The sequence below is a fragment of the Manis javanica genome, chromosome 12 (genome assembly GCF_040802235.1).
Source record: "Manis javanica isolate MJ-LG chromosome 12, MJ_LKY, whole genome shotgun sequence".
In the NCBI taxonomy this organism is placed as follows: domain Eukaryota; kingdom Metazoa; phylum Chordata; class Mammalia; order Pholidota; family Manidae; genus Manis; species Manis javanica.
Window position 1 is genome coordinate 39619537 of NC_133167.1, and position 25428 is coordinate 39644964.

Sequence of the window (25428 nt, forward strand, 5' to 3'; positions counted from 1 at the left end):
CCTACCTGCTGTGCAGCATTTGCATCTTGTGCTAACGTGTCTGGATCATACATTGGTTCCAGAGCCTCCAGGGCTTTTTCAGGGCGGCCCAGCTGCTGCTGAAGTGTGGAAAGTGAAATTCTTGCATCCAAATGGAGGCGGGCCAGATCAACCACTTTCTCATAGCTTTCGGCAGCTCGCTCCATATAGCCTAAGGCCTTTAAACATTCTAAAATGTGTTAAAGCATAAATATGAACTACAGATTTGGAAGCAGGCCAAAAAATCATTTCTCCATTTTTAAAGAAATACAGTATAGCAATATAAAAAAGTTATAACAAGAACTAAATATATGCATATTTCTAGTACCTCAAAACAACTATCCCTTCTAATCTCCACTGATTAATCAATCTATTGATTTCTCTAAACCCAAACTGCTTACAAGGATTAATCAGTATACACATACAATTTGGGGTTCTGCTTTATTCACTTGGCATTATGCTTTCAACATTTTCCCATGTCTTCATCGGCCTTTTGAATGGTTATAATATTCAATCAAATTGATTATTTACTGAACCATATTACTTGACATTTAAGTTATTTCTAAACTTTTACTCTAATAAATAACACCACAGTAAACATCTTCAGGTTTAAAAATTGGCAGACCAGTTTAACCCTCAGATGTGTTTTGTTAGGCCATAGCGCTATAAAAAACACTGAGTTGTCTACATTTTTAAAAATCAGCATGTTTATGAAATCTGAGTTTCTGGATTCTTTTGAAAACTCTGGGGTTGGTGCAGTGGGTGCCCCATTCCCACACGGCACATCAGCCTAACCTGAGGAACAGCAGTATCCTTTAGACGGGGTTCCCCAGCTCCCTGCCCTAGAGCCTTCCCACTCGTGCATTTTACTCATTTTTGTTACCTGCCAGGCTCCAGAGTTTTGTGATCACCAATATAAACTACCACCTCTCACCTCACTCAATGATTTTCTCAGGACAAGTGCTCAGAAGCAAAGTTACTGGGCCCTATTCCTCAAATCTTATGCCAATCAATTATTAAGTCCTATCCTTAGAACTTAAAAAAGAATTCCTGTCAGCATTTCTTCTTCTCACCCTGATGGCCACAACAGTAACCGAAGCCCTTTCACCTCTTTCCTTTTTCACCGTGATTATCTCCTAAAATGGGACTTTTGCTTTCTTAAACCTCAAATTTTTCAGACTTCTACTAAATTATCTTTCAGTTAAACTTTGATAATAAAGCAAGACTACTAAATATGGATGGATCATCATGACTGCAGTTTTCATTTTTCACTTTTAAAGATATTTTGTTATTATGCCACAGGCATTAATTCCTTTAATTATCTCTCTAATGTACCAATCCCAAATTTATGATTTTTAGATGACTCTGAAGTTTTAACCTTCCAATCACTGCAAAGCTACACAGGCTCACAATGGAAACTCACTTACCAGAATCATAATCATAATTAAGGAGGATGTGTCAAGTATCTACTATTAGCAACAGGAGCAGTTTCAATTATCACAGACTTAGGAAGGTGATAAAAACTCAACTCCCTGCTCATGTCTTAAAATTCAAATACACAAATAATAAAAAACTTTTAATGATGGTGTTACATTTGCATTCATATTCACCCCCCTAAACAGAAGTGTCATTTTAATCATTAAGTGCTCTTTGCTATTTCATATCTGTGATATGTTTCAAAATACCCTAAAATGTCAACCAATGCTTTTCTAGTTATAGAACTTTTTGCCATGATGTAACATTTTAAGAACAATAAGAACTTTCTGCCATAATGCAGTATTTTAAACAAAGACTGTTCAAATTTCAATGTATCTTTTATGTTAATGCTATATGAAATACTATTAGAATATTTTTGGCTTTCATACATTTCATTAAGAAATTCGGTTCTTTTTCTTAAGCTATATTTCTATTCTAAATGATTTATTGCAGATTAATGTGGATTTCCAATAAAATGGTACATAAAACCCAATCCTGAGCATATTTTCAGCTCAAAGAACATTGAGAATCCATCAAATTTTTCCCAAAAATGACATATTAAATATAAACCTGTAAAACTCTTCAAATATCAGATTGCACTCCAAGTCTGACAATCTATTACTAGGAACCAAACCCTTTAGTTAACACAGGTAAAAGACAGGTATTTAAGGTATTTTTAACAGGGACATGTTAATGCCTCTACTTCAGTTGGTACCATTAAGTGAATCATTCCTCCAAACCACTAGTGAGGGGGGCATCACTCGGTGGCATGACAAGTGAAAACACTGACTTTCAAAAAACTGCTCCGCAATCAGAAATACTTTCACCAAGACATTAATATTCTCTAACAATCACTGCATCTTTGGAAAGTAAGTTCTTGCCTGCTTATGTTATTAAAACTTCTTCCTTCCACAAAAAGGTATTACCTGCATGCCGAAGCCAAACTACTGCAAGGTTGTATCTTTCAGAGCAAACCAATGCACTAAGGAGAGGAAGTGCAGAATTATATTCACCAACATCCAGAAAAGCCTCAGCAACATCTAGATACAGGTCTCCCATATCTTCAGGATTCTGTTCCACTAGTGCTGTCAGGAGAGGCTAGGATGCAAAACAAAAGCCAGAAGTCAAACATTCATTACAACTATGCACAGCTATATATATTTTTCTTTTTAACTTAAATATTGGTCATCTGAGGCAAGCATAAAAGGAGCAAAGCTTAATAAAAATAGCTTTAAACTGTCACTTTTTTCTACTCATTTCTGTATCTTTATTAAAAAGAACTCATACTGCTATCATCCACTCATTCAACTTCTGAAAGCCGGTTAGAAGGCAGGTATAGCAGCAGCTAAGGCCACTGATTTGTTGGGCTCCTCCTCCAGCAGGTCAAACATACCCAGGCTCCAGGGCCTCTGTGCTTGCTCATGTTTCAGGGAAGCTGTTCTTTCCTGTATCTACACGGCTTACTTCCTCACTTCCTTTATGTCATTATGTAAATGTCACATTCTCAAGGAGGCCTTTCTTGACCCAACCTATTTAAAATTGCAACTCCTCCCATCCCCAATGTTTTCTATTCTTTTCCCCTGTTTGATTTTTCTCAGAGCACTTATCACCAACTTACAGCCTATATTTAATGTATTTATTTTATTTATTACCTATTAATCCCACTAGAACAAAAGAATAATTAGAGCAGGGATTTCTCTATTTATTCAATACCTCCTCCTAAGGTCTGCAAAGTGAATGCTCAATACATTTTTTATTCAATGAAATACTTAGCAAAAAGTCAGCAAAAGAGAATAGCTGTAACAAATTACCAATTGTTTAAAAGGCCTAATCATATATTCTTATTTTTCTCATTTTGAAAGAAAAACAAATTACTATAATTAAAAGTTCCAAAACACTTTTATTCACACAAAAATAATTTGATGCTTATGGCGACTTCCTGATTATTAAGAAATGTGAAGTCAGGGTCAATTTATAATTTCTTGTCATCTACAAAAAATAACGTGGATTTGATCTGAATGTTACTTACATTAAGTGGTTCGAGGATATTGAGATGTACAAGGCAGACCATCAGCTTCACTGTGATGTCTATTGGTATGCCATCAGGGATAGTGCAGGTGACATTCTCATTAGCTATGGGTTAGACAGATAAAAGGCAGTTCCCACGTGTGAGAGCTTAGAATGTGGGGCAAATGAAGCAAACTACCTTCTATGTGAGAGCACATTTACTTCATTCAAAGCAAGTGATTCTATAATCAATTCAAAGTTTGGCCAACTCTGCTACTAGATTCTTATCCCTCCTTCAGTCTGTCCTTTGGTAGCAATTACCCTTCCTAATCCTTTCTGAATATCTTATGCACTTACCCGAAACCTACATGAACTCCCACACCTCCTATCAAAACTACAGAGAACTAAAAAGCCAAAAATGACAAATAAGGATATCTGAGCTCTCTTTTTCCCTTCTTGAATTCAAAAGCATCTTTTTCGTCTTTACTACAAAGAGGATGAGAAAGGGATAAAATAATACTGTGTTTTCTTCTAAAACAATTACAGCAAAACAATTTTTAAAGCACTGGGAAGTTAATCAAAGGGATTTTTATCTGCATTTAAAGTATTTTATATTTTGAAAAGTCTAATAAATTCCAAATAAGCTTCCATATCAGAAAAAGCTGAAGCATAGAGGGTTATCAGAGGTTCATCTGAAATGGTAGAATAAATTTTAAATTACGTTAAAATGAAGTAAGTTTGATCTGTTTTCTAGAACTTGTCATATAAATTATAGTACTGAATAAAATTACCAAGAATAAGATATGGACAAGCTTACTTAAGCGACTTTGTATCACTTACTCCAAAACAATACCTAGTACCAGAAAACCAGCTTAAGAAACTTACTCTGCTCAATTAGAGTCCCAATACGTAAATTGACTCACACTAGAACGTAAGTTCCATGGGGATAAGGCCTAGTCTAAGTGACTTAAGGCTATATCCATAGCATATTTCTTCTGTAGCCAGTAGCTATGGTATACCAATTAGAGATATAGTGTGTCCAATGTGTAAATCAAAAGTTTGATTTCAGAAATAATCACAAAGTAAAACTCAACTTTATGTTGAAAATAAGACACATGCCTAAAATCATCTAAGTCAGGAAGGCTGAAAATAAAAGGACAAAGATAGAGCAGACAAATTCAAACAAAAAGAAACTGGAGGTCACACTCGCATTATCACACTAGGTAGAACTCAGGTCAAGAAGGCACTTTATAAATCCTACAGGGCAGTGCTACTCAAAGGGTATAGTCTGGGACCTGTGGCAATCCACAAACTATTACCAGTTTAATCAGATAGGTGTAAGAGATTGAGACCAAGTATTCAGGCACTTTAATGCCAACTTGACAATGCTAAAAAATACAGTATATATTATTTACAGCCCTAACAGCTGAAATAATACTGTACTAACATTTAACAGCAGTTTCTTTTAAAAAGCTTATATTTTGTCACTGACACTTTATTCTCCTGAACTCTCATTAGGTCATTCACATTTACAAGAATCAAAAAATGTGAACCTCAATTAATCCATCAAAACATGTTATTTTTTTAAATGCACATGAAAAACAATCATCTTTGCTCACTTTGGAAGTGTTTTAATCTCCTAGTCTTCTGGACATATCTTTTTCTTTGAAGTTATTTCACCAACTCTAAGATGCCACAGATTTCAGATGCACCATTATTTTATATACTAAGAAAGAAAAACACCACTAGTTCAACTATGACATGTCATTGATTGAAGATGTTTCCTGATTTCAGGTATGCTAACATTAAAAAAGTAAAAAAAAGAGGGAAGAAGGAAGGATGGATCAATGAAATATAGAAAAATGTATTAAACAAAATGAATAATCTATATGTACAATTAAAACTTGAACACAGCTCTGTATTTCTTTCATATTTTCCAAAACAATGGAAAGAACAATTTTCAACATGAATATAATTTTTTTGAAGAAAGATCTTAAACAGAAATTATGGCTGCAAAATAACAACTTAACTGGAACTTGGCTCTAGGCTAGGCCATGTACAATAAAAGTATCAAAACTGGCAGAGCCCTTCAGATGCCCTCATTCATGCTGTGATAGCATTACAATTCCTATTCCTGACAGCATTACAATCCCTGCTCCTTACTCTAGTCACTCTACTATCTGAATCACTCGGAGAAAGCACCCTATCTGGTCCTGTCCATACCAAGCAGTGATCCCACACCCTGTGACCTCAGTCGGAAAGGCACTTCCCCATGGGTGTCCGCTTAAAATATACTTCTAGAAACATCCTCTGATCTTTTATATCACCCTCCTCTAGTTTCCCAAAATGCCAGTTTTACTATGGAAATTATCACACAGTTCCTTATTGTATACATTTCATTTGAACCCATATTCTCCTCACTTCCTTGAGGAGAGAAAATGTCATACTCATCTGTATATTCCACACACACCTACCGGAGGCACTTACAAGAAACTTTGACATAACTGGTCTTTTTATTTCCCAACAAGTTTTCACTTCAGTATTGATTTGTCCCTTATCATGGGCTTGATTCTCTACAAATTAGCATAAATGGATTTATGTAAATGGTTACTTCTTTCCATTAGGACAGATCATGTAAATAAAAGGGTTCTGTTTTCAAATAATCATGCCTTAACCCAAAGGATTATATGATGATGGAATCTTTAGGTCTTATGACAGGGTAGGGAGGCAGCTATTGTGAAGCAGGCAGGGCTCAGTACCAAGGGCCTCCCCTGCTTCCCCAGCACCACCAAAGCCTCATTGGGTCTAGGTGGAGGGTACAACACAGGAACCTCCTTGCATGACCAGGGATATCTACTCTGCTCATAAAGAAGATCAATTTGTTGAACCTCACTTAGGGTCTTGCCTGTTAGTATTTTCATACAACAGGTTAATGGGCAAGCAAAGAGCTGGGATGGGGGAATGAGCTGAAACACTGCAAGCTACACTTCAGGTGTGACTTTCTAACCAGCTGCCTAATTATACATTTAAGTGTTCAAACAATGTAGGATAATATTGATCTCTACTTTTTATGTGAATGTTTAACTTCAAAGTAGAATTTTTTTCAATGACAGCATTTTAAGACCATTTTGAAAAGTAAATTGCTTTACATTTAAAGGTTTCTGATAAGCTCTTCACTAATCCATTCCTTTTGCACATATCACTAAGAGAGCCTGGGTCAGTGAGAAATACTGCATTCAAATGGATGTACTGAGAAATTGAGGACTGAAAACAAATTTTTAAAAATTATTTTCCTATGAGAAAATGTAATAATCATGGAAAATGTAATGAAATCTTTGTGAGGAAAAAACGCTTCTTGGGAAAATGTTATAAGAACATTATAGATTTCCAAATGCCACATTATGAACAAGAGAGGATTACATACACTTCAACATGCAGAATATGGCAGAAAATGCAGACATACTCATACTACAACCTTTATTCTCTTCTGGAGCGCCGTCTTCTGTAGTTTTCTTTTCTAGCACAATTCCAGAAAAATCCGTAATTACCTAAAAGAAGGGGAAAAAGGAAATGATACAATAGGTATGTTTAAAAAACCTTTTCACAGTGCAAAAATTTGTACAGTTAATCCAAATAATCATTATAACATATAAAACAGATAAGTGGACAATAAAAAGCAACAGTACATCTCTCTACAATAAGGAACCGCTGTGATACGGTTAACATTTTTATATCATATCTTATATCACATTAATGCTTAAGGATATAATTCCTGTGCACCAAACCAACCTACTTTTCCCAACAGCTTAGGAACTGAATCATAGCAATTAGTCCGGCTGCCAAGTCCTGCTACCCTGAAATACAGATACATCTGGCACTGCGATAATGGCAAAAGCCTTTACCATATGATAACTACACTTTATACTGCATATGGAATTACTATAGAATCTAGAAATCTGTTTCCATACAGACTTCAATATATAATTTAGTGTACAAGTTATTTAACATATATAACTAAAATAAAGAATAGTCAATTTGTAGGAATTTCTAGAATACAGAAACACATCAAAATCTAGTGAAGAAACTCATTACGTGTTCCTACCTCCAAAGCTCTGTCATATTGTTTGTTAGAAATGTATAGTTCAGCTGCTATGTTAACATCCTCCATGGAGACAAGGGCCTGGTGTTTTGAGAAAGCTTCTTCAATTATGTTAATAGCTGAAGTAACATCATTGGCTTCATAGTAACTCCTAAAAAAAATAAATGGCAAAACGGATGAGTACTTACTTCAGATTACAGAATTACACTATAAAACTCATTCCTTGCTAGGCCCTTTATTAACTATGATTTTCATTTTCTTAAACTTTGAGAAGAGAAAAACTCTTCTTTAAAATCATCATCACAGTCAATCTAGAGAAAGCCGTGCTATGTCAGTGTAACGTCTCAGTGTCAAGCGTCTCACTCTCCAGAAGCTGCCTCCTATCATCCCACCTGAGGCCTCTGTAACCCAACACGGACAACTCTGCTATCTCACTGGGCTCGACAGAGCACTGATCCTGCCACCTTTTCACTCACTGTCTCTGTGCCCTTCCTGTCCTCACGTGCCTTCTCCTCCAGGGTCCAACACTGTAATTCCTCCCTTGCACGTCTCAGTTCTCTTGCCCTTCTCTCCCTTTATTAATCTGATAAACCCCCAACCAAGTTAATACAAATATGCCTACTCTCTACCACCACCTGTCAAGCTGACCATGCTGACTGGACTCACTAGCCTCAAGTGCACCCATCATGCTGACCAGAAATCTTACTAGGTGTTTAGTCCAGTACTCTTCAAACTTGAATGTGCATACAGAGTAACTAAGATCTTGTAAAAAAAAAAAAAAAAAAAAAAGCATATTCTGATCCAGTAGAGCTGGGGCAGGGCCAAGATTTTCTACATTTGTGACCCATTCTCAGGTGATCAAATGCTGCCCGTCTGTGGGGTAGCAGGGAACCAAGGACCTGGACGACTATTTCACATCTTCCCCTCTCCCGTCAAACCTCTAATACTCTCCCATCCTTACTCTCTATGATGACCGTACTTCTTATTTTACAAAGAGAATCAAATTGACACATCCCACATACTCCCAGCACATCTTCCAATTTATGCACACCCATGGCTCTATCCTCTTTCTCCACTTATAAGATCAATTAGATCCCATTCCCTACAACCTGACTCAAGGATATCACTCAACCAATTGTCCCTTCTTTCATATATCTTCAATGAGTCTCTCAATTGTGGATTATCCCATATCAATACAAGTATGTTACAATTTTCCCCAACTTAAAAAAGATCTCTCACCCCAGTAGCCCATTCCAATCACCTCCCATTCTTATGCACCCCTAATAAGTTTCTCCAAAGAGCACCTATCTCCCAAAACCCTCCCCCCATCTCCAATGTCAACAGTCAGTCCTCATTTTACATGACCTCTCTGGAGTACTCCACACACATGATCATTCCTCCTCCCTCAAGTGCTTGCTTAAGTAAATTTCTAGACTACCATGTTCTCAGTTTCCCCCTACTTTATTGTCCATTTCCTTTCAGTCTCCCTGTTTCCTCCTTATCTTACTGACTTCTAAACACAGGAATGCCTCAGTGTTTAGTCCTCAGAACTCTCCCCTTCTCTCTCTCTTACACACACACACACACACACACACATCACGTCCTATCACAAAATCCTCAGAGTCTAGCCTTCAGAATGTATCTAGAATCTGATTACTTCTTACCTCCTCCTGCTGCCTTTGTCCTGGTCCAAGCTACCATTATCCTGTCAATGAATTATTGCAATAATTTCCTAACTGGTCTCCCTGCTTCTGCCCTTACCACTTCTTGATCTATTCTCAAAAGAGCAGCCAGAACTGATGCATTTAAAATTAAAGTCAAACCATGTCAGTCTCATACTCAAAACCTTCCAATTGCTTCCAAACATACTCAGAGTAAAAGCCAAGTCCTCACAATGCCCACAATTGCCAAGTGATCTTTTCCTGACACCTCTGACCTTACCTCCTGCTATACTCCCCTTAAGCCCTCAGCTTCCATGTTGTTCCCTAGGCATACCTCTGCACGCCATTTCCTTTGCCTCTGATACCCTTCCCTAAATATCTGTTCCCATACCTCTTTCAGTTTACTTTCAGGTCTGTATGACCACTACATAAGGAATTAAGTTCTTCTCTAATCACCCTACTTAAAATAACACAGTCCTGTCCTTCAACTTCCTGTCCTCCTTGCCAGCTTCATTTTTCTTCATATCCCTTATCAATAGGTGACATACCATATCTTTAGCTGTTTCGTTTATTGCCTGTGTCCCCTAACTACAATGTAAGTTCCACAAGGGAAGGGAATATTAAAACTCACTCAATAATGATCTCCTAGTGTCCTGTACAGTGTCTAGCACATCACTTACATACAATAAATACTTCTGGAGGAAAAGTAGGGACCAAGTAAAAGCCTAATCAATCAGAAATTACAGTAACAGAATTCCACATAGAAAAGATTTCTATGGCAGTGGCAGAACTGCTCATCACCACCCTTTCTTAACAAAAGTGTTATAAATAAAGTGGAAAACAAAATTACTACATAGACAATCTAATAGTTTATTAAGTAACTATTACTGGACTAACTACTAGGACAGCTACAGATATGACAGCAGATAACCTGGGAAGATCCTCAATGCTCATTATATATATACATCAGGAATCAATTTAGGGTTGCTTTACCTTAACAAACTTCCTAAAAATGCTTCTAGTACTCCTATATAACCCATACTGGGGAGGATAGGGGGTGATTTCACAGCTAACCATCTTCACAGCAATGGCCATAGGATTAAAAGGGTTCACCCCTAAGACACCCAGATAGGGATGGTTGCTCCTAGGCTGAAATACTCTATGTAACAAATATCCCTATAATAGACAGCATACCACAAGGCATCACTTAGCCAAAATATTTTCTGCTATAATTGATGTACAGCATATCAGAGGAATAAATGCAATAGATGCAGTATTTTAGATGCATGTGTCAACCATAAAGAAAATTTTTTATCTTAAAATGTTATTCTAGTACTGGCTCAAAATAAAATGATTACATAAGATTCAGATCACAAGCATTTCCTTAGCACATCACTAATAAATAATTCAAAATGTTACTGCAAATACACATAACTGAGTACATAAATGCACAAACATCAACTAAGTTATGAAAACCTGAGAACCTAGTCATCCTTTCAGAATATGCCCCATTTTTAATCTTCTGAGCACTTGGAAGGTAATCATGTATACAAATTTTTCCAAGCACTAACACAGTTAACTTGGAAATGGGAAAGTACTGAAGAAGAAAAAACAAACAAACAAACAAACAGAAAAGAACTGGGGAAAAAAGAAAACAAAAACCCAAAATACAGGAAGTAAAACATATTTTTGACTTCTTAAAATGTATATTCTAGTTCGAATATATGCCTTCAATTCTAACATGATTAACAAGGGTTTCACTCCAAACTTACTTTGCCATATCTCTAGCCAACTGCATGAAGCGTTCTCCATCAGATGGAGACAATAGGTTTAAAATACGCCTATAACCATCCATTGCCATTTTATGATCTCCCATCTGTTCATAGAGGCTTGACCGCTCCCACAAATAACGGACATTAGTAGGTTCATATTTAAGAGCTAAAGAGAAAAAATGGAATATAAATTATGATTTTTCACAACAAGGGGTTCATGGTACCTGGGTGTGACCCATCCTTTTTTCTGAAAATTTAATAAACACTCTAAACCAATTCTCCAACGGTTATTCTGGAGGGCACCTACCTTCACAGGAACTCCCAGCTAGGTTTGATCCAAGACCAGAAAGAATCTGAATCTCCATATTAATCTTCATTGGTCACTCTTAGTGTAATGTTAACCCTCAAGAAATAGCCCTAGAACTAACACTGACCTCAGTGGGAAACAGAAGTTAATGCTCTACCAACTTTTGTCCTATAGTAACTCACAATATAAAGTTGCTAATAAACATGAAAGCAGAGGAACCCCAAATACTTATCTCCAGTAGAACAGAATATAAAGAATAAATATATTTCATCTAACATCACCCCAGAGTAGCAAGTGAAGTTATCAAAAAACTTATTATGTAACATTTTATCAAACAGAATGAGAAAAACATTCTAATTACCTTTTGTGTAGCAAAAAATAGCCTGCTTAATATTATCTTGTTCCAGAGACATTTCTGCCAATCTAACCCATTCTTCAGTATTACTGGGATTTAAATGTGCAGCAATTAACTCAAACTGCAAGGATTTCTCCATGTCGCCTTGGTCCTCATATATCATGGCAAGAGTAGAAAACGGCTCATAAGCCAGAGGAGCTATAACAAATTCAAAAAACAAACTCTATTAGCTGAGGAAAGAGACTTGAGTAAATGTCACTCCTATGGCTCAATAGTGATCCGTTTTTTAATACTTAAACTCTTAAATCGCTCTAGCAGAATCATACAAACTATTTAGTGGAATTGAGAATAAACATGAGAATGTATTTACTTTACTTTCATACACTTCAAAATTTTTTAAGTATTATTTTCTCTAAGCAAAGTATAATTTCATGAAAAACCATACTCTCCACCATAACCCGCATGAAAATTCCTCTTTGTTAAGGCTAAATGCGGCTCAGTAAGTCAGGGAGTTCATCCCAGTGAGCATCAGCCACATCAGGGAGTTGAATTCTCATGATCGAGCAACCACACCAAGGAGTAGTCATGGATGAATGGATAAAGGATATCTAAGTAGCACCTAAACCCAGAATATCAAAGTGGATGGTTAATCTGCATTGCTGAAATAATGCTTCTGAAATGAAAGTCTATGATCAGAAACGTTTAAAATCAAAGATAATTGTCAAAAATAAACAGTTATAAACTGAAATAAAGGAACAGATAATACTGGAAAGGAGGAACCAAACAAAATATCCCGAAGGAAGAAGTTTGGTTAATCTTATTTTTGATGGGGTAAAAAAGAAAAAGCAGTTAGCTGAAATTATCCTAGTGAGTAATCCCGGAATGTACAGACTTCTAAAAGGACCCTTGTCCAGATGTAAGGAAAGGCCAAAGTACTGAAAAGATAAAAGTTCACGTATGAGAACGACTCAAGACACATCAGGAAAGCAAAATAGTAAATACAAGTGATTAGTCAAAAAGTCACTAATGAAGATACCCTTCACTATGCCCAGGATGTGTAGTTTAATGGAAAACGACAAGTAAAGAGTGTGTCTTTTTACCAAAAAGTAGATTAAAATAATCTAGCACTGCCTGATCTGAAAAATGGAAGGATAAAAGAGCCCTTTTAAAGTGGTTTTAACATAATGTATTTGCCATATCGAAAAAAGGATAACATTACAAAAAACCTAAAATCCCTAAAATGAAACATAAAAAAACAAACAAATAAAAAGAAAAAAGATTCCTGTAAAAGTTCAATAAACATTAATGATATTTCACTGAATGTGAATATCATTTTCTGGTGATGACCCCTATTCAATGCAAACTGGCAAATCACTGTTGGCACAATCCCCTCCAAACTTCTGACTATATTTTCCAAATAATACAGTATGACTATGTCATTAGACTATGTCAATAGAGTATGAAATTGCTATTGTCAGTAATCCCCACTGAACACACCCTGTCTTATGATTTCCATGCACATCAATATTGCCTCTTCACGTTCTCCTCGAGCAAAGCGAATGTTGGCTTCACCCATGAGACCTCTCAGAGCTCTGGGAAGTTTACTCCGAGGCCTCTTCTCCTGTACAGAAGAAAAATGACATTTAGATTAAAATATAGTCATGTCTTAGATTTCAATTCCAATCAAGTTAATAAATACCTAATACAGAATGGAAGTGAAATTTTCCTTTAAAACTTTTCAGAGTTCCAAATTGAGAACTAAGGACTAAATGGCTGCAGTTCTAACTGACTTATTAACGTTAAAGTCTGTATTTGAGGAAAAAGTCTAAAACTCAATCTCAGGAAAGAATGAAAATCATTCTATAATACTCTTCAAAAAGAAACACCTTAGAAAATTAAAACAAAAAGCAAACAAAAAAATCTTCCTGCAGTAGAAAGTTCAAAGCATAGCAAAATGTAAAAAAATGTAAAAACTAAAGTGGTCAGGGATTACTAAACTATTAATTAGAAAAATAAATGTAGACCTGGATGCTGCAAAATGGATTTATATGCCAGAAGATTTATGATCTACTGAAGATCACGCTCCTTTCAAATTCATCTATTCATGAGTATGGTTAAAAAATATTGTTATAATATGGGCCTTTTAATAGCAAACTATAGTACATTTTGATATATCCAATAACTACATTCTCACATTCTTTAAAAATCTGTAAAATGAAACATAAGAAATCAGTAACAGTAGTTGTCTCAGTATTTCCTTTCTTACAGTTTGAATTCTTTCCAAATATATGTATAATTTAAAGATTTCTTTCTCAATTACTCCACCACATTTTTACATTCTGTTTATAAATACCAAAATAAGTAACAACTTACTTTCATCATTTTCTTGGTTTCACGGTTAAGAACCATCTCCAATACAAACACATCACCTGCACTGGGCTGCTCAGGGGCTTCTTCTTCCTCCTCCTCTTCTTCCTCGTCCTCCTCATCATCTTCATTCTCTCCAAGCATGGAAGCAAACACTTTGTGAACTGACTTACTGACTCCATCCGATGTTTCTCCTGAAGAAAGACACATTAAGGTCGCAAATAAAAGCTTTAGAAAACCCAGTAATCAAAAGAAAAAAAAACAGCATATTTGGAACATGAATTTCTACCCTAGCAATAACAAACTTGAAAGTAAAACACAGACAAATGAACACTCCCAAAGACAACCCAAAGAAGACTATTACAAAGCCATGTATTTCATGACTCATCCTCTGCACGTCATCCAGATATATAGGCAACATTAAGTGAGAAGTCAGAAGCACACGTAGTAAATTAAAAGCAGGGATGAAAAAAATTAAAGAAATGTAAGACATTGTGAATAAAGTGAAGGTTCCTGTGGCCAGGATTCTCACCTGGCCCTGGTTGTCTAGCTCACTACACATGTGTGGGCAATACATTGTTATTGGCTCCACACGGTGGCACTGCTGCAAGCGTGCAAGAGAGCAGAGCGAGACTGCAGTGCAGGCAGCTCCAAGGACAGAGACAGAGACGACTGTAGGGCAGGAAGGCCCAGGGACAGAGACTGAGCTTGCTGCATGCAGACTCTCTCTGAATGGACAGGATTCTAGTGATTGACCTGCCACCGTAGAAATAAAGTTAGGTATAACCCTTTCACCCCAAGAACATTCTACTGTTATTTCTCGGGTCACACTGAATCCATAGTGAACTTGTCCGGGTCTGAAACCCATTGGCAAGACACACATAGACCTAAGAATTAAGTGTGTGGTACAGAACCAGGTGGTATAAGCACAGTGGTTAAAGTGAGGCCTCTAGAGCCAACCTGTCTGGTTTCAAATTTCATATCCACCTATCATTAGCTAAGTCATCTTGGGAAAATTGGGTAAAGCTCTCTGTACGTCAGTTTCTTCATTTGAAAAAAGAGGTTAATAATAATGTCTGCCTTATAGGGCTACTCTGAGGATGAGCTGTTTTTACATACACGCACTTAGAATAATGCTCAGCATATAGTAAGAAACTACTAATTGTTATTACTAATATTAAAATACTATTATTTCAGGACAAAATAACATGACCTATTTCATTTGTATCTGAGGATATCACTATGTAGAATGATTTTTTTGACTTCATAATCATGATGTTAGATAATCAAGAAGAGGTTAAATTTAGAAGCTAATTTTCTGTTAAAGCAGAAACATGTAACATTTTAGAAAAGTTCCAACAAAATATAAAACATATATTAATTATTAAAAATTAAAATACATACATATACACACACACAGACATATTTGTGTTCAAAAATCCTTAAGCTTATTCACTTATGTGAAATGCCTCAAGCACCCCAAAGATACTGGATAAATGAGATAGTCAATATGTTTAAGGAAGAAAACATTTTTAAAAAAAACCTCCACATGCTCTAAGCAACAAATTATTATTATTATTATGAAGTCATAACAATCATCTTCAAGAATTCTGAGCATCCATAATCAAATAAATGTGAAACGTATAAAATAAAATCCTACCAATGAATAAAATTACAGTAACAGAAAAAAAGAGAAAAGTCACATGGTCGTCTTGTTAGACACAGAAGCATTTGATGAAATGTAACACCCATTCCTAATAAAAACTATGTCAACTAGAAATGGAGGGGAATATCTTTGATTTAATAAAGAGTATCTTCAAAAAGTTTTCCACAGTTAATGGTAAATTATTCAAAGTTAATGGGAATGAGACAAGGGGGCCTACTATCACCACTACTTTCAACACTTTACTAGAGGCCTTAGCTGATGTAATAAGAGAAATAAAAGGTATAAAGGTGGAAAGGAAGAAATAAAATTCATTATCCACAGATGACATGATTAAGTATGTAGATGATCCAAAATAATCTACAAACTGCCAGAATACATGAATTTTGCTAGGTTCCTGGATACAAGGTCTAAATAAAAAAAACTGTAGTTTTCATATCATCAATAATGAAAGGAAAATGAAAAGAGGGCCCTATTTGCACGGTATGTAGGAAAAGTGCAAGAATTTCACAGTGATAGTCAGCAATGTATAAGAGGAAAAAGACAACAAGTACAATAGCCATATATTCCAATTAGCAGACTTGGCCAAAGCCTATTCAAAACTGACCCCTTTTTCTGCTCTGAAATATGCTCATGCTAACCAAGGGTCTTGGTAGAATTCTGGGACAATTTCTTTCTAGGAAATTGGGAGCTTTATGTCTTTAAAGGACTGACAGGATTACTTGAGCTGAGGTCATCCAGCCCTTGTGTGCCTGACAACTTATGATGAGCTAGAATTGGATTCCATCAACCCCTTTTTATAGGAAGGGCCTGGTGGCCACCTCTCAGGGACAAATTTAGGCAAAACGACTGGCAGGTATCCAAGGGTATCTGCTACCACAGTTGCACCTCAAAGACCTGATGATGTAATAGCTACTCCTGAATAGATAAGGAAGGACCCATAGGTTGTTAACAACTTCACCCTCCTTTTCCACATCACCTGCCTGGCAATATTAGAAATTTCAACACCCATTTTTCTCTCTTCTTTGCCCTTTCTTACTCACTTGGTCCAAGGAGGCAGAAATAAAACTTGTTTTCTGTTCCCAATTCGTGTGTGTTCTCCGTATAGAAGTTTACGTGTTTAGGGGGAAAAGAACCAGTTTTTACTTCTACCCCTTAGAACTAGGAACTTTAGTTTTCAATCAGACCCTACAAACAAAGCTACACTCTAACTGATAGTTCAGCATCACAGGTAACTTGACATGGGTAAATGGACACCATAAAGTATTATCATACTCTGATCATTAGAGTTTTATTTATCACTAGAAATTAATAAATATGCATGCTATTTCATCATTTAGGCTCTGATGAGTTTAATTAGTCTGGTGCACTAACCAAATTTAATTTTCTGGACATACAGAATGAGGACTGAATCCTAGAATGCAGTAGCATACCATGCTGTGTGGGAGGTCCCATCTGGGCAGCCAACTGGCCTTGTATTCTGAGATTTCTATCTTACCTTCTATAACTAAAGCAGTGGTTTGGAAGCCACTTTGCAGAGAACTATAATCCATTACATGTTTTGGGAGTATAATCTGGAAGTAATTAGTAACCGATGGGGCCGATTAAAAAAATAATGACTCTAAAAAAGCTCCCAAATACTCATGTCAATTTGAAATACTTTTCCACAAATATAAGCCATAAAACTAATCATTACCATATTCAATAATTCAACAAATATTTACTGAGCACCTACTACACACCAAGCATTATGCTCCTACTAAACCAGGTTATCAACAACAGAGTATCGTTGCAATGAAAAATATTTTTACTAAATTATTAGGTATTTCACACAGGCAGCAAATGATCTTAACATACCTTCACTGACATCTTTGTCCTGGGATTTCGTAGAATCTTTTCTCGATGAGGATGGAAATTCAGAGTCATATGGACTTTCATCAGCTGATAACTTTCCTTTTTCCTGAAGACTCTGTGATTGAAAATTAATTAATGATTCCAAAAACTAATGCAGATTTAGCTCTCCCCAGTTAAGAATAGAGCGTTTGCCTTTTTCTACTTCTATAAAACTTGAGCTCTGCACACAGAGTATGTGGAATCTAAATTTGAATATTGTCTAGTCATTGCAGAGTATTTAGGTCTCATTCCTCACGATTATCTGAATCAGTTATTGGTAAAAAATAATAAAACTCTTAATGATTTCATTTACCTAAATGTTGTCTCCTAGCTTTTTAAAAGGCAAGAGTGGGGCACCATTAGTCTCATGAATTAGGAAAGAATCCACCAGCTAATTTCAAGGGTGCAATTACTTCTATCTTCCCTCGCATTTTAAATTTGTGAGAACACATGGAAAGCTCAGATAGTTCAAAGTAAGTATGAAAAAAACACGTGAGTGAAGATTTGTTCTCAGGAAAATTAACTTTTCTGCCCAAAATTCCATCACACCACTGGGAGACTCCTCAAAAACGGGGGCTCAAATCCTTCAGTTTAGAAATTGAGACACTGAGGTCTTAAGGAAGAGAGGGGAAGTGTCCACCCAAAGTCACAAAAAGACTTGGTTGCAAACTAGGGCTCGAACCACAAACTCTCCAAACTCCACTCCCCACTCCCCTATTTAACGTGCCAGCGTTAGGCTACCCTCAAGTAAAAATTTACTATTTCGGAAAAGAAAAAGGGAGGTTACTACTGAGACAGTTTTTTAGTGGGGGAAACGTTTTTAAAAGGAGCTGAGCACAGGCATGAGGTGAGAACCGAGGTTTCGGTAAGAAGGGGGTTAGAAGCTACTGGAAGTTCCCGGCTGTCCCATCACGGAGAATGGGGTCCTCCGGGTCCCCCATATCTAACTGTATTACGGCAAGACAGCGAGGTGCTTCCGGGCCTAGCATCTCCTCACTTTCTTCTCGCGCGTTTTTCTCTCTTCTCTCCGCCTTTCGAACTCCTCAAAGGAGATCTTTCCTTCCAGGTAGTCGATGAGCTCCGGGCTGAACCCCGACATGTCTGCGGAGTCCTGACAAGTAGCCCCAGCAACGGTCAGCGCAGGAGATGCACGAAGTGCGGCGCCTCCCAGTCGCTTTCCGGTGCTGGGGCGCCGAGAGCAGGGATCCGGTGTTCTCACGGGAAACCGGCCCGTACTGCGCCCCAGCTGCAGCGCCAGGGTTCCGCCGGAGCGTCTGGCCCTGCCTCCTTCCAAGGGGCTCGCCGCTGTGGGCGGGGCCTCCGCGGGCCTGGTGAGAGCCTACTGCCCAGGCTCAGACCGCCTGTTTAAAACTATTAGGGAGTTGGGGGAAAAATGTGATTTCAAGAAATTGTCCTTACCTCAATTATTTCCCTCAATTCTCCAATCCATTTCTTTTTCTGAATGTTTATTCTTTAAGTTGATTTGATTTTTGTTTTAGAGATTATATTCTGAATTTGACCATTTGCACTGCCATGTAAATGTTCTACTTTCCAGTTCTCCCCTGCCACAAAATGCTAAAGCCCTCCCCTAATTTATTCTCCAACTCTAATCTCTTCCAATCAATGGCCTCATCAGTTTTCCTGTTACCCACAAATCCTCAAACTCTCCCTGACTTCAGGCTCCTTCCCAGTCTGTAAAAAAGGTTCTCTGGACTTTATGTTCCACCTCTAACTCCCACCCAAGTGTTCTTCTTTTCTTAACTATCTTTTAGAAAGAATCAAATGCTTGATATGATTACCATACATTGTTGCCCATTTACTGTAGAGCATGTACTATATCATATGCAGATTATGTACATATCTCAAAATAATCCTTAAAAATGGATGATATTATTCCTAATGCCAAAGTCCTGTATCTAATAAGTGGCAGAGGCAGGTTTGGAATGCTGGCCTATCTGACTCCAAATCCCATGCTTGAAATTAATATAATATACTGCCTCCCCTCCTGGAACTATTTCACCTCCTCCACACTACTGTGGGTTTTTTTTACCTATTTATCTTTGTGAACTCTCCTCAGTAGCCTACTAATCTGTGCCCAATACAAATTTATGTATTAAATTGGATGGAATTCAAAGCGCCTTGGGAATGGGCAAGGGAATTGAGGCATGGGGAATGCAGCTCAATATGACGCTAAAGTTAGAGATAAGTTACAGGGAGCCTATCACCCCGGCCTTTGTTGCCTCTTTACCACAATCTAGCTGAGGATAAAGAACAGTAGGATGGCAGAATGAGGAGCCAGGACCTGCATGAGCAAGATTTCCAGGTGAGAGAAAAATATCTCACAACAGGAAGTCATCCCCTTTCTCATAATGAAGGATCCTCTGGGCACTACTTGGGTATAAAATAAGGCTATCTAGCAGTCTAGGTTGGATTCAGGTACTCTACAGAAGTCACAGGGAAATTCTCTCCTCAATTTTTCCAGTCAATTAGGAAACTGCATCTAAGAGGAAGGTAAGAGTCTCTAGTCCTAACTCTCCTAGGAGAAAAGAAGGGAATCAAAGGGAGGAAAGATAGTCACCTGGTAAGGAGAATGCTCCCCTAAGGTCCAGATGGCTTAGGCTAGCTTATTTTATGATGGGCTGTCTGGAATACGGGAATAACAGTTGTGAAGGTATAGATTCATGTTGTGGAAATAGGGAGCAAGAGGCAGAAGGACAGTTTTTCCACCGTTAAAAAGAGACAACAGGCTCAAAATAGAGTCATGTATGCTAAATCCACATCACCAAAGTGCAACTTAATAGCTAACTTTATTACAGTTTCACCCTCTCTCAACAGTGGAATATTAAACCAGTCAATGAGGAATTGCCTTCTCAGCACTAGTGAGGTAATGTGACTGAGAAAACCCTACTGTCCCTTAAAGGAAGGTGATTCTTTGCTATTAACTTCCTTGTCCTGCCCTCTTCTGTCTATAAGTCTTTCATTCTGTACAGTTCTTCAGAGCTCCTTTCTGCTGAATGGGATGCTGCCCAGTTCATGAACTGTTGAATAAAGCCAATAAGGTCTTTGAAATTTATGCAGTTGAATTTTGTTTTTTAACAACAGCTATAGAACACCTTGATGACATGAAAGTTCTCTTAAGGTCAGAATGTAGCAACATACCCTGAAATTGTAATCTTTCTGTTTTTCTTTTCTCCACTTCCTTGAATGTGATTTTTTTCCCCTGGCGAGTCAGAGGCATCCTTATCACCTTGAGAGAAAGTGGAATTGTTATAGCAGTAATGAAAATAGCAAAAGGAAACTTTTACAACTTTCAGACTGGTTTTTGAGACTCAAAATGGAATGTCTAAAGAAAGCAGAACATTGAATTTCCACCATGACAATAGAATTAAGAATACACAGGGAGGAGATGACCTCATCCTTTCTCTTCATCAAGGGGATGAGCAAGGATGGGGTGTGACCCTATTCAGGAGATAATTTTCCCGTAGTTTAATCACTTTTCTGCCGAAGTTTGTGACAGCTTTCTTTCTGGGTTATCTTTTCAAGGAGGTCTGTAGAAGAGCCTTGAAAGACTAAGATATTATCTCCCTCTGGGGTGGAGGACAGATCTGTTTTCTAACCAGTAAAATATAAATAATGTTTCCCTCTGATGCAACGGTTGGGCATGTTTGTTAGTAGTTCCCTTTAACATGGAGAATTTCCTAAGTTTGGGCTCATCAGCTGTGGCACAAGCCTACTTATGCCCAGCATATACCTGGACTCACCTCCACAGGGACCCCACAATACTTGTAGGAGGACGAGATCCAGTGTGAATGCCAACCTTATGCTGCCTGCCATGCCGTGAAAATAATGTCCATTACCTCAGACCCAGGAGTCTCTTGCCTGTCAGGGTCTATGAAACTGTAGCAGGCTACCATGTAGCCTACAAATAGGGTAGAAGCTCACACCCTTAACAGTTCTGGACCACCCTAGATCTGGGATAGGGGACAATAGGCCATGTCCTGGGGATGAGATACGCATCAATGAGGAGCAGAGTCAATGCTGAGAGGCTGTCAAGGACCCATGGAGAGAATTACTGCAGACCACCTGAGAGCCTAGATCATCTGTAAAACATTTATTTTCAATGGAGGAAACACCACACTTCTGCTGTTTTCCTAGCAACTGTTCTCAGCCAAGCAAAATCACTTTCCCAGGGGGCTTTTAGAGTAGGGAGGTTCAAATAATTGGGCAGGGTGTGGAAACGACTAACATATAGTGTCTGGACACCAGATGTGCTAAATGGTCACATATAATGAAGACTTGTCGTTCCCCAACTGCCAACTGCATCACGAGGAATAAACTCTAGTCCGTATGGAGTGTTGTCATTGCAACAGCCAGCTGCCAATTGTGAGGAATTCTCCAGCAGAAGGATGCATGCCTCTGCCCTGAGGCCTTGCAAGCTCATAGCTGAAAGTCCTCTGTGGATTCCCATCCTTGTTAAAGGCTCTGAAACTGGTAAGTATTCCCTTTGCGGATGTCTTGACACCCAGAGCAAGGGGGCAAAAAGCAAAGGGAAAACCAAGGACTGGTTAGTACTTGAGTGGAATTGGACAGGGGTGAAATGCTCCCTACCCCTCTACCATTTATCTGAATAGTTTATATTTTTATGAAGAATAGCTCCTCAATGATTACTTTCATCTCTTAAATGGTAAAAAACACAATCTTGACGTGAACTAGGAGTAGCTTCCATTTCTGTGTAAACAATAGCAGAATAGCACATGTTTACTTTCAATTCAACAACTATTTGTTGAACACATGCTACATGCTAGACATTATGCTAGGTGCTGAAGAAATATAAATGGCTTAGGTATGATCTCTGCTCATAAATACCTCACACATCCCTCCAGGAAAAACAGACATATATCAACTAGTTACAATAGAACATATTAAACCAGCCACAGAAATCTGTCTTAGCATAAATATTTTATTTTTATATTCAGTATCAATCATCCACAAAAAAGCCACAGAAGACTATTTTGGAATGCACAGGTTAATGTGATTAGGACACCAATGTTTGCATTCAGGTACAACGCTTGTTTTGCAGGAATCACAGGGAAAATGATGCAGCTCTCCATAAAGATACAGGAAAAGTTGCTATTCCAAGTGAGGATACGAGAATCAGAATAATTCAGCCCCATCTGGTTGGGAGGAGGACACGGTTGGCTGTAAAAGAAGGGAAATCCACCCATTTCTACTCTCCGTTCTTAAGGAGGTTGTGTGCAAAAGAGAATCAGAGCTGGGGTGGGGCTAGGATATTTGGTGTAGCACGGGGTCCACCTCTAAACATAGTGGCAGAGAACATCTCACAGAGATCCTAGCAATTCCTAGTCTCCCAAATTTCTTTGTTTTCCATTTCAACTTATTTATGGATATTTATCACTTACTCTCCCTTGGTATGAAACTTAGATTGTGAGATCTTTCAGTAACATATGCATCTCCTCTTTAGGAAAAAGACAAATTTTAAGCCTAAATCCCTATTACATATGATGAACTACAGTAAAAATTTGCAAAGTCCCTTTGAAATAAAAACAATGATTGATAACAGGTAATAAGCATACAAGACAAGTTTTAAAGACAAGCTTCAAGTAAACATGTAATTTAGAAGATCATCATCTCTTTTGACTCGTAATGTCCCGTAGCTCTTACAAAATATCTGCAGTGTTCTACATCAATGTTCATGGTTATAGAGTGGGAAAAAAACTCCAAAAATAGACCACTGAGTCAGATTATCTCCCAAGGGTCAATCTATTTATATGCAAATCTGGAAACGTAGAATAAAATCATTACACATTGACAAATAAAAGTAGAGGGAAAAAATGTTTAGCCATGACCATGATTAAAATTTTTTAATGAGAAGCTTCACCTGTAGTTCTAAAATAGCCAGAACCTGGAAGAACAAGAAAATATTATGAAATAGTAAATAAAAACTACACAAACACCACAAAGACCCAAAGATCAACATAGTTCAGTGAAAACTCTTTGTTTTTTCATTTTCTAATCAGAGATGTTAGGAAAGGAGAGTTTGTAATTATGAAATACTCTCCAAACATTTGCTTAGCTTCTTACACAAAGCCAATTAATTTCCGTTATATTACAACACTACCAACTGGGTGCTTGCTCTGTTTTCCTGCCTTAAATATTACTTCATTTCATGCTCACTTGGAAGTATTCATTTGATATTTTCTCTGATACCTCTGTGAGTTAGACATTAGCACCTGCAATTTATAGATGAAGAAACGAAGGCTTACAACCAACGTGCATGCACCACTCTCCCACACTGAAGTAGCCCTTGTGGTATCAGTAACTACTTCTCTGTATTAGTGTCTGATAGCCTAGGGCCTACATGTGAGAAAAGTCAAGGTAACCCTTCATTAACATCTTTCTGCTTATTCTATTTTCTCAGGATAGAAGTTTTCAAGTGCATATGCCACATGGTAAATTACGTCTTCTTTTTAGAATGACAATCATTATTTTTAAAAATCACACTCAAAAGAACTAATAATCAAAATATTTTCACATGCACAATGCAGTGTAACAATGGTATGCTTACTCACAACTTCATCCCTACACCCACACCACGGAAGAATGGGGAGTGGATTTCGATTATGATTCACTTCCCTTTATTATTCATCCAAACCAACGCTAATAAACTAGAGACATAGTGCATTTTCTTCTAATGTGCCATACCTGTTACTTTATAAATAGCAAGCATTTATTTGATAAGAATGCAAAAAGAATAAGATTAACAAAATTCAAATCTCATAAATATATTTCTAATTTTTTTCCTATGAGAAAAATAACATCTTTACTAATATTCCTTTTATTTTCTTTAGGTGAGGAAGTTGAAGCTCAAATATATGTTTATTATTTCTCCTCCAGAGACCCTTTCTTTTAACTTTATCTTTCTATTTTATCCAACTGCACAATTCACATACTTATTTATATATGATTTTCTACCTAACTTTAGCTATATGACCTGAGTCTGAAAAAAAGATATAGGTAAAAGTGTGTGGTATTCCACTATATTTAATAATGCTATTAAAGGTGATAATTCTACTATTTTAATATACCTCTTCCCAAGAAAACTATGCTTAAAAAATCGTAACTATCATTTCTTTTTAAAACCAAATCATAGACATCTGAACCAAATCCAAATATTAACAGCAATGAGTATCATCAGAATTGAGCATTAATTTCTCTGAGGAAAAGAAAATCATTTTCAAATAAATACTTTCAAAATCTCTTTATGACTTAAGTTGGATGTTTGGACAAATCCTGGGAATAAAGGGATCATTTTTACCTGTGCTCAGAAGAAACAGTCAGCCTTTGAGGAAACTGGGAAAGGAGTTTTTCTGCTCCTCATAATCTGCAAACGCAGAAGCAATAAACTCTGATTCAAAAGACACAGGTCTGGGATTCTGGTTCATGACGAAAGTATTTGGGAACCTCCCAAGATCAAGACCTCTTCCCTTAAAATATGCACGAAGGGTTCTGAAAAACTGAAGAAAGAAAACGATCAGTGCCATATAAAAATTAAACATCCAAAAAGCTCAGAGATGAATATTTTCCCCATCTCTGTTTTCCCCCTGAGTTGACATTAGTCCTAATCTAAGCGGAAGGAAGTGGGAAACCTCGAAATAGAAGTACAAACTTTGGTTACTTCTATTCCACCTTCCTCTCCACTGTCACTTATCATGCCTTCTTTCTGACATTTCAGCCCTAAGCAAGGTAATTCACCATTCTTGTGGAAATCAAGGGAGGTATATCACCTACT

General features: G+C 37.3%; 2 protein-coding genes across 17 annotated transcripts in view; both read right to left on the reverse strand.

Moving 5' to 3' along the window:
- LOC140845003 (general transcription factor 3C polypeptide 3) overlaps positions 1-18820 on the reverse strand; it is an 81308-nt gene extending 62488 nt beyond the window's left edge. For 5 of the 7 annotated variants that reach the window (XM_073218427.1, XM_073218426.1, XM_073218424.1 and 2 more), the window contains exons 1-11: positions 18616-18820; positions 17583-17694; positions 14069-14256; positions 13193-13316; positions 11702-11893; positions 11034-11199; positions 7604-7751; positions 6965-7049; positions 3524-3627; positions 2421-2592; positions 6-208 (exon numbers count right to left, since the gene is read on the reverse strand). In XM_073218427.1, coding sequence (XP_073074528.1) covers positions 6-208; positions 2421-2592; positions 3524-3627; positions 6965-7049; positions 7604-7751; positions 11034-11199; positions 11702-11893; positions 13193-13316; positions 14069-14256; positions 17583-17694; positions 18616-18717 — 1596 coding nt within the window. In that variant the 5' untranslated portion in view covers positions 18718-18820. The remainder of the gene's footprint in view (positions 1-5; positions 209-2420; positions 2593-3523; positions 3628-6964; positions 7050-7603; positions 7752-11033; positions 11200-11701; positions 11894-13192; positions 13317-14068; positions 14257-17582; positions 17695-18615) is intronic. The other 2 variants (XM_073218423.1, XM_073218425.1) reach the window with 2 other exon arrangements.
- Positions 18821-22562: 3742 nt separating this feature from the next.
- LOC140845008 (uncharacterized protein C2orf66-like) overlaps positions 22563-25428 on the reverse strand; it is a 74346-nt gene continuing 71480 nt past the window's right edge. For 8 of the 10 annotated variants that reach the window (XM_073218452.1, XM_073218451.1, XM_073218448.1 and 5 more), the window contains 2 exons: positions 24955-25153; positions 22563-23541 (listed from right to left, as the gene is read on the reverse strand). In XM_073218452.1, the coding sequence (XP_073074553.1) occupies positions 24974-25153 (180 nt within the window). In that variant the 3' untranslated portion in view covers positions 22563-23541; positions 24955-24973. The remainder of the gene's footprint in view (positions 23542-24954; positions 25154-25428) is intronic. The other 2 variants (XM_073218447.1, XM_073218446.1) reach the window with 2 other exon arrangements.